Here is a 9,759-nt window from a genome sequence, read left to right on the forward strand (position 1 = left end):
TCTGCTTGGATGTCAGTTATGGTCTCTTTGGGATATATTCCTAGTAGTGGAATTGGTGGGTCAAATGGTATCTCTATTTTCAACTTTTTGAGAAAGCGCCATACCGCCTTCCACAGTGGTTGTACCATTTTATACTCCCACCAACAGTGAATAAGGGTTCCAGTTTCTCCACAACCTCGCCAGCATTTGTTGCTTGCTGTTCTGTTAAATTTTGCTATTCTGACTGGGGTGAGATGGTATTTCATAGTTGTTTTATTTGTATCTCTCTTAGAGCTAGGGATTTTGAACATTTCTTCATGTGCTTGTTGGCCATCTGAATATCTTCTTTTGTGAAGTGTCTGTTCATATCCTGTGCCTATTTTTTAATTGGATTATTTACCTTTATCTTGTTGTGGTACTTAAGTATTTTATAAATTCTAGCTATAAGTCCCTTATCTGACATGTCATTCCCAAATGCTTTTTCTCAGTCTGTGGCTTCCCTGATAGCAGGTTTTTGATCTGAAGTCATTGCTCCAGAAGACTGTGTGGCAGCTACCCTGCCTGAGTTTCTCTCTGCCCTCTGACCCAAGGCAAATATCCTTCAGTTCGGTAGAGAAAAGTCCGGTGGAAGTAGCCTCCTGTCAGACAACTGCCACATCTAGGGTAACCCAAGATGTTCTGGGCTAAAGGCAGTTGATAGACTGGACTCAAGGTGGAGCGCAGAGACCAGAAGGCCTTGGTTTTCCATTTAAAAATGAGCTCCAGCTGTCTCGTTCTCTTTTGATTGAACTTGAAGGGTCCCATGTGCTCCAGCCAACAGCAGTGTCCCGCCACAAACTACGTCGCTCAATCTCCAACATCACTCTCAGCATGGGCATTGGCGTCAGGACTGGAGCTCCAGGAACGGGGTGTCGGGACGAGAGTTCAGGGCATGGGACGTCGGGGTCAGGGTTCCAGGCATAGGGTGCAGGTACCAGGGCTGGTGTTCTGGGCACTGGGTATTTGCGACAATGCTGGAGGTAGGCAGTCACGGGACTAGAGATCTGGACTTGGCTAATGCTTTTTTGATTTTACAGATTTATTTCGTTAAAGTCAGTGGTAGTTTTCTGAGTGCAAAAGAAAAAGCTTTTTAGTTTTGATATTAAACTTATTTTAAAATACTTCCTATGGCACCAAACAACAACAACATGGCTATTACGTTCAGAACACTCTGTTTAATTATGCAATGTTACTCTCAGATATATTCCCAATTTTTGTTTTGTTGGCTTTTATATTTGCCAATCTGTTGTTGTGGTGGTGGTGGTGTTAGGTGCCATTGAGTTGTAGACGACTCATAGCGACCCTGTGAATGGAAGGCCTGAGCACTGTTCATAGAGTTTCTGGAGGCAACCCATTTTGGAAGTGGGTGCCGCTCCAGCTTCCAGGCTTGTTTTAATCTGGAAGCCCTAACAAACACTGTCTGTAATGGGTAACCATTATCACATATGACACATCAGTGTGACAGTGTTCAGCATCACAGCAATTAATCTGTTAATTATGGAATTTATTGTCATGTATTTTTAATCTAATTTTGCTTTTGTCTTTTGAATGGTTTTTCATCCCGCTATTCATACATGTTTTGTTTTATAATGTTAATTACAATACTCATTAAGTACAATACTTTGTACTTCTCTCTGTGATTATCAGTTTCATTAATCCTTCTATCCTGACTTCTGAACTTTACGTTTGGGTAAATTCTGCTCTTTTGACCATAAATGATTGGCTATTCTAAGAAGTCAGAGCTTTTCTTGGTGTTAATATTTACCTGTAGTTGTTGTTAGGTGCCATCAAGTCATAGTGACCCTAGAGCAATAGATCTAACCCTGACCTGTCTTGTGTCAATTTATTTAGGAATGTCTGTTGTTTGAGAGTTGAGCTATGGGGCTTTTGTTCTAGGGTTGTTGGAGGGGAAAAACAACCACTTCAGTTACTAAAAGTAAAGTCAAGACTTTTGACCAGTCTCTATTGAGTCAGTAAACCTGCCCTTTTATTTCTTTAGTTTTGCTCCGTATTTTATCCAACTCTCTTCAGGATTTTCCTTCTACCCTGATTACATTTAGAGGGGGTGAGCAGTGACAGGTTACAGGTCTTGGTAGACAAGCAAGTAATTCTGGTCTTGGAGTCATTGAAGTTAAGGTTTGTGTGGTGTGTTAGTGTAAAAAGTTTGTTTTTCTTCCCACTTTGTTCCAAGCAGGGAGAGACCAACAGTTGACCTTAAATAGCTCCTCAAAAGTCACCACTTACCCAAACGTTGTCTTTGTATACTGTTATGCCAGTTGATCTGGATTTCATTTTCATTTTGTACATTTTTTCTAGGTTATTTTCATGTCACAATACATCTTTACCTCAAATCTAAATCTCCAACCCCTAATCTCTTTATGTTGTAAACTGTTTCATCTAATAATTTGTTAAACATATCCATCTGGATTTGTTTCCAGGAACTTGATTTGAGATGTCCAAAACAATTACCTTCAGATTTTAATGTTTTTTTTAAATTGTAGATTATACCTAGCTCCTAGATCAGTGTAGATCCAAGCAGGATAAAGAATTTACAATTATCTGAACAATGAAGATTGAAGATAAAATATTTATCAATTATTTGCAAAATAAGAACATGAATGATCATTACAAAAACAGAAAAGAGAGAAAAAAACTAAAATAGATGTCAGAAGAGACTTTTGAAATTTCCTTTAAAATGTAGACAAGCCAAAACAGGCAAGAAATGCTACAATTAAGTGAGCCTAACAAAAAATTGCAGAGGGCTGCTTGAGAAGACAAAGTATTATAACAAAAAGTGCAGAGAGCTGGAGTTAGCAAACCAAAAAGAACACTCTCTGCATTTCTCAAGCTGGAAGAACTGAAGAATTAAATCAAGCCTTGAATTGCCAATAGTGAAGGGCAAAATCTTGAATGTTGTAGGAAGCATGGAAAGAAGATGAAAGGAATATACAAAGTCAGTACCATAAAGAATTATCTTGTTATAAAAGAAAACTTAAAAGTGTCTAAAATAAGAAATTTTAATTAAATTTAAATAAGGCTCTTCACAATTTGGCCATAGCTCATTTTGGCCTGGTGGTGACAATTTCGTTTTGTTGATGTTGAGATGTAATTCATATTGAAGTCTGTATTCTTCCTTTGTTTAAAGTTATATGGGAATAACTTTAAAACATTTTCATCAAGGAAGGACTTTAGTAATGAAGCAGAGGGATGAGATATCTTGGCATAGTAGAGCATACCCTTTCTTTCTCAGCTGGGGTTTTGTTTATGTAAATCGGGAACAGAATAAGCTTTAAATTTCTGTGAACTAGTGAGGATTATCACTTGAATGGCCTTATCCAGCCTCAGCATCCTATCTCTTGACCTCAGATCATGCCCACAATGTGAGAGGAAAGAGTCCTCTTATACACTTTAAACTTGGCAAGTACTTATGTTTCATTGACACTGGTAGACTAACTTTAAATTACACTATTTTATATCAAGACAAGACAGGGGAATACAATGCATTTCACTTGATTTTCATGAATGAAAGTGCTTAACTGCTAGCTTCTCTATTAGTAGATACACACTTAACCACTATACTATTGTTAGGTACATTGAGTTAGGACTCATACCCTATGAACGAAAGATCTGAATCCTCTTCTATGCCATCTTCACACTTCTCGACACATAAGAGCCCATTGCAGCAGTCACCATGTCATTCCACCTTGTTGAGGGTCTTCCTCTTTGCCAACCCTCCACCCTTCCTAGCATCATGTTCCTCTCCAAGGAATATGCCCAAAGTATGTGAAGTGAAGTTTCATCACTCCTTGCTTCTAAGTGGCACTCTGGCTCCACCCTTTCTGAGACAAATCTTGCAGTCTGAAGTTGACAGAACATGCAATTAGGATGTGTTAATGGTAATTGGTGACTGGACTGCAAAATTGGGAAATAGTGAAGAAAGGATAATAGTTGGAAAATATGAGCTTGCTGATAAAAATGAGACTTGAAAGAGAATGACTGAATTTTGTATTTAAAATGCTTTATTCATGGCAAATACCTTTTTTAAAAGACAAAAATTAAAACTTTACACATCATTCTCACCTGAGGGACTGAGTAGGAATCAAATTCACTACAATTGTGAAAGAAATCGTTAGAAGCTCAATATTGGCAGTCAACCAATATACTACCAGGGCATTATTAAAAGCTCAGTGGTTTAGGTTTGCCTAAAAGTGTACCCTTTTTCTCCATACATGCATTCTTAAATGCATCAACTCTTTATTTTAAGGATACCATATGAACTTGGCCAACTGACTGGAAGAGATCTTATATTAGTTCCCATTCCAAGGAAGGGTGAACCAACAGAGTGTGGAAATTATAGAACAGTATCATGGATTTCACATGCAGGCAAGATTTTACTGAAGATTATCCAAAAACAACTGGAACAGCACATCAGCAGAGAACTGCCAGAAGTCCAGACTGGTTTAGAAGGGTTATGTTACTAGGGATATTGTAGCTAATGTTAGAGGGATCTTGGCTGAAAGCAGGGAATACCAGAGGGATGTCTTGTCTGTGTATCATTGATTATGCAAAGGGGTTTGACTGTGTGGATCATAACAAACTGTGGCTGACTGAGAATAATGGGAATCCCAGAACACTTGATCGTGCTAATGCGAAACCTGTACTTGGACCAGGAGGCTGTCATCAGAACAGAGCAAGAAAACACTGCATAGTTCAAAATTGGGAAGGGTGTACGTCAGGGATGTGTCCTATCTCCATACCTTGTCACCCTGTATGCAGAGCAGATTATCCGGAAGGCTGGGCTCTATGAGGAGAAGTATGGCATCAGGGTTGGTGGAAGATCCATTAACAATCTGTGTTATGCAGATGACACAACCCTGCTTGCTGAGGAGAAACTGAAGTGCTTGCTGCAGAGGGTCAAGGACTGCAGCCTTCAATATAAATGAGACTCAACATCAAGAAAACAAAGATTCTCACCAATGGACCAATTGGTAGCATCAGGATGGATGTTGAAGAGATTGAGGTTGTTCACAGCTTTAGTTTGCTTGGCTCCACAATCAACACTCTTTGCACCCGCAGCCAGGAAATTAAAACACGTATTGCTATGGGAAAGTCTGCTGTTAGGGACCTCTCCAAAGGGCTGTTGTGTAGAGGGTCGCTGTGAGTCAAAAGCACTAATTTGTAGTAATTTTTCTCCTTTATTCATGTAACTGTTTTCTGTAAAACTAGAGGTATAAAAATATTTTAATGGGTTTTTTTTAAAAAGTAAAATAGCATGATAATTTAATTACATGTTTTATGTCATCTTGCAGCCTGTACTTAACTTAAAGGACCTTGGATTATCAGAATTAAAAATTGGACAGCTTGATCAACTCGTGGACTGTTTACTTCCAGGACTTTTTAAAGGCAAAAAAATTTCTTCCCATTGGCATACATCTTATGTTTCTGCACAGTCCTTTTTTGAGAATAAATATGGTAAGTCAGTATATATTTTGCTTCCAGTTTAAACAAGCCATTTTAGAACAACAATAATAATAATTATACTAGCTACCATTTGTTAGAATTTGCTATAGGCATGGTTCTTTCCTAATGGTCTACTGTTAGAAATAGTTTTCATGTTGCAGAAGAATTACAAAGGTAATACAAAGTTCCTAATATTCCCTTCATCTATATTGCCATACTGCATTTGCCTAAACTATGAAATTAGCATTAGTACAATTAACCAAATAAAGTTTGTCTAATAGTATTCTTTTTTGGCTCCCCAAATCGAAACCTGTATACTACATTGTAGTTTTCTTTTATATATTCATTGTTGCACATTTTCTTCTCTTTCCTTCCCCTCCCCTCCACTTTGCAGTGCGCCTCTTGTTCTAGATGATTGTCATACATATAATGCCTAATCATATATTGCTTTCAGACTTCCTTTCATCTGTTCAAATGCAGTGTTTTCTTTTCTTATTCTCTCCCCAACCTCTCATCCCCCAAACCCGTCAGTCCTATTTTATAATAGCAGTGTTATGCAGTATTTGTCCTCTTGTGACTGAGGCATTCCACTCAGTATAATGTCTTCCAGGCATTACATGTTGTTTTACATATTGGGTAATGTTTTATTAGTTGATTGTTTTTCAGTGCTGCATAGTAGTCCATTGAGTGAATACATCATAGTTTTTCTATCCATTCATTCGTTGATGAGTACTGCAGTTATTTCCATTTCTTTGCTATTGTGAATGATGTAGCAATAAACATGGGTGTGACTCCATTGTATTTAGATGAGTATATCTTTGGTTTTTATATGACATTTCTTGGATTGTAATACAAAGATAATAATAGCTTTGGTTTTACAGTGATTTATCACATTCTTCCCTTGAGATTTTGAAATTGTATTTAAAAAAAAATGAAAATTCTGTGTTCTTGATTAAAAGTAGCTTTATGCTAAATATGTATCTTTTACCACTTTAGATTTGAATCTAGTTAGTTACTTTGACAGCTATATTTATATTTGCATACCAGATTAAAAAGAAATGAATTGACATTAGTTCTACCCAGACTGTTGCAGAATATAGTAAGAGATGGATTACTCCCAAACTAATTCTGTAAACAAGTATAACCCTAGGCGAAGACAGCACTCAAATAGAAAATTAAAAAACAATATCTCTCATGAATTAGATGCAAAAGCCTTGGCCAGTCAAACATCATTCACAAAAAGTCATTCTTCATGGTCATGAGGGATTCATACCAGCTATGCAAGGATAGTTCTACATTAGAAGAGCAGTCAGTAGCAATAGATTGAATCACATGATCATCTCAATTGATGCATAAAGATGTTTAGGGAAAAAATTTAGCACCCCTTACTGATGAAGATGCTCAACAAACTAGGAGTAGAGGAAAATTCCTCAACAGAGTTAAAGCATATATACAAAACCAGTAGCCAATGTTATTGTCAGTGTAAATGAAGGAATTTAGATTTTGAATGAGACTAAGTTCTTTATGACCACTGCTATAAGTGCCACTCAACGGCACTTAATAACAACACAACAATATACTATTATATATGTCCCTAGCCAGAACAATAAGGCAAGTAAAGAAACGAAAAACATCCAGATTGGCAACAAGGAGACAAAACTATCTTTATTTGCAAATAATGTGATCATGTGTGTGGAAAACAAAAAAAAACTCAGCAAGGAAATAATTTGATTTCTTTGAATGGATCAGCAAAGTGGCAGAGAACAAGATCATTATATGAAAATCAGTTGGATTTCTCAATAGTTAACAGAACTTTGAGGAGAACAGCCTTTTATGACTGTCACTTATAAGATGAAATATTTGTGAATAAATTTAACTTGACTTATAAAACACTATGGAAAGAACCCCAGAGAGCCTTATGTAAATGGGAAAAGATACCACATTCTTGGATTGAGAGACTTCTCAACATTGTAAAAATGGTAATATTATTAAACTCAGTCTATAGGAACTATACAAACCTTATCCAAATACTGTCATTTTTTTGAACATATGGAAAAAATAATCACAGCCTGAAAAGGAAAGTGTAAAGATTAAGCAAAGAAATAATTGAGGAAGGCAGACAGAGTATGAGGCCTCATTTCTTGATTTCAAAACTTAATTACCGAGCTATGGTAATCAAAACAGTGGTACTGGTACTACAACAGGTATGTTGACCAATGGAATAAAATGGAAAACTTGGAAACAAACCTGTCCACTTATGGACCACTGATATTTAAGAAAGAGATGAAATCCATTAAATGGATAAAAGATAGTCACTTTAACAAATGATGCTGACAAATTGAATATTTCCCTGTAGAACATTGAAGCAAGATTCATAGTAGCTATTATATGAAAAAACTAACTCAGGATGGATCACGGTCCTCAGTGAAACCTAAAACTCTGTATAGGTCATTAAAGAAATAAATAGGAGCTTTAAGCTAAGGCTTCGATAAAGTATCACATGTAAAGTGATAAACAATCATTAGATGAATTAGATAATTATTGAGACTTCCTAAAAATGAAATAACTATGTACATCATAAAGAAATGACGTTAATTATAGAACAGAGTTCATGTCTTTTGTTCATAGGGTTGCTATGTATTTGACTTGACAACAGTTAACCACTACTAAGTGAGACTAGTGTTGCTGTATTTTGGAGGCACATTCTTCTACTTTGTACATCATTCCTTGTGAATTTGCTGTACTGAGGTAATCTGGGTTTGCTTTGATGCTAAACCTGGTCCATTTGGGTATCAAATACCATAATGGTTTAATAATGTGGATAGTGTTTGGTGGAGCTCTTAGTTGTAAGACAGGTTTGGAAGCATGTGTGGCATCCCCTTCCTAAACCACATGCCTGTGGAAACTATGAACTTGGAGAAACTTACAGAAAGGCATTAGGACTTTTGTTCATGGAGTTGCAATGAGTCGTGCCCATCTCAGTGGCAACCACCAACAGCAATGTACATCAGAAGAATTCTCTAGAAGAGTAAAAAAAAAACCACAAATTTGAATTGGAAAAAAAATTTTACTGATGTGACTTCTGACAAAACATTGAAAAATTTATAGTCTCTCAGAAAGAAAACTCCAGTTTTCATTATACTGTGCACGAAGATTAATAGCACACCGTGAATCAGAAACCTCAGATCAGCATAATCATAAGTGCTCGTCCAGTTATAAAGCTTCCATTAATAGCTCAGTTCCTCAATTCCTCTATGGTCTTTTGGGCTCTATGAAAAGATTTGCTAGAAGGTCCTACAGAGGCTCAGGAATGATTCACATGACTGCAGGTACGCAAGCTGTTGGTTTTGGGGGGGTTTCCTCCCAGAGATACTGGTGAGCAGTGGGCCCACCTGGATTCCACTGAATGCTTAAACACAGTTGCACTGCTGTTTCTTTGTGATTGTTCATCCTGTGTGGAGAATGCTTTCTTATATCAGTCCTTCGGCTGATGCTGATTTGCAAGTTCATGCGTCAGCAGTTAAGGTAGTTGAAACCAGCAGAGGCTAAGATAATGGATAAGAAAGCCAACTTGAGGTTAATACCACGACTTCCACACTGCCTTAGCAGGAAAAAGACATACAGTCCAGATAGGCAGAGGACGTGAATAGGCATTTCACCAAAGAAGACATTTAGAGAGCCAAAAAGCCCTCTATATGAAGAAGTGTTTGAGATCACTAGGTATTAGAAAGATGCAAATCCAAACAGCAAAGGGTTATTGCCTTGTCCCAGCAAATAGCAGTCTTCAATAAGACTTTAAACAACAAATACTGGTAAAAGTGAAGACACTGAAACTTACAAACTTTTTGACAATGTAAAATGGTGCAAGTACTGTGGAAAGCAGCCTGATGCTTCCTTAGAAAATTGGAAATAACAATACCATTTGATCTGGCAATTTCACTTCTAGGTATACAGTCTAAAGAATGAGTCAGAAGCAACCCAAGATCCCATCAACAGATAAATGGTTAAAGAAACAGTGGTAGATTCTTACAATGGCACATTATGAATAACGAGAACTGATGAACAGCTGCACAACATGAATGAAAGTAGAACAAATTAATGTTGAGTCATGTAAGTCAGTCACATAAGTCAGATGGACAATTATGAAGCTAAGAAATTATTTACATATAGAGTCACTCTTGCAAAATCAACAGATCAGTAGCAGGGGAGAGTGAAGCAAAAAAAAATATTTACAAAGGGCATAAAAATAGATGCTAGAAAACTAGATGCTCCATGTCTATA

The 9,759-nt window shown here is 37.0% G+C and overlaps 1 protein-coding gene across 2 annotated transcripts in view; it reads left to right on the forward strand.

The window, feature by feature from the left end:
* YME1L1 (YME1-like 1 ATPase) overlaps positions 1–9,759 on the forward strand; it is a 54,933-nt gene that overhangs the window by 15,031 nt on the left and 30,143 nt on the right. For both annotated transcript variants that reach the window (XM_006887085.1, XM_006887084.1), the window contains exon 3: positions 5,328–5,490. In XM_006887085.1, the coding sequence (XP_006887147.1) occupies positions 5,328–5,490 (163 nt within the window). The remainder of the gene's footprint in view (positions 1–5,327; positions 5,491–9,759) is intronic.

Source organism: Elephantulus edwardii, unplaced genomic scaffold (assembly GCF_000299155.1).
Source record: "Elephantulus edwardii isolate Elephantulus edwardi_28Jun2011 unplaced genomic scaffold, EleEdw1.0 scaffold00054, whole genome shotgun sequence".
Taxonomy (NCBI): domain Eukaryota; kingdom Metazoa; phylum Chordata; class Mammalia; order Macroscelidea; family Macroscelididae; genus Elephantulus; species Elephantulus edwardii.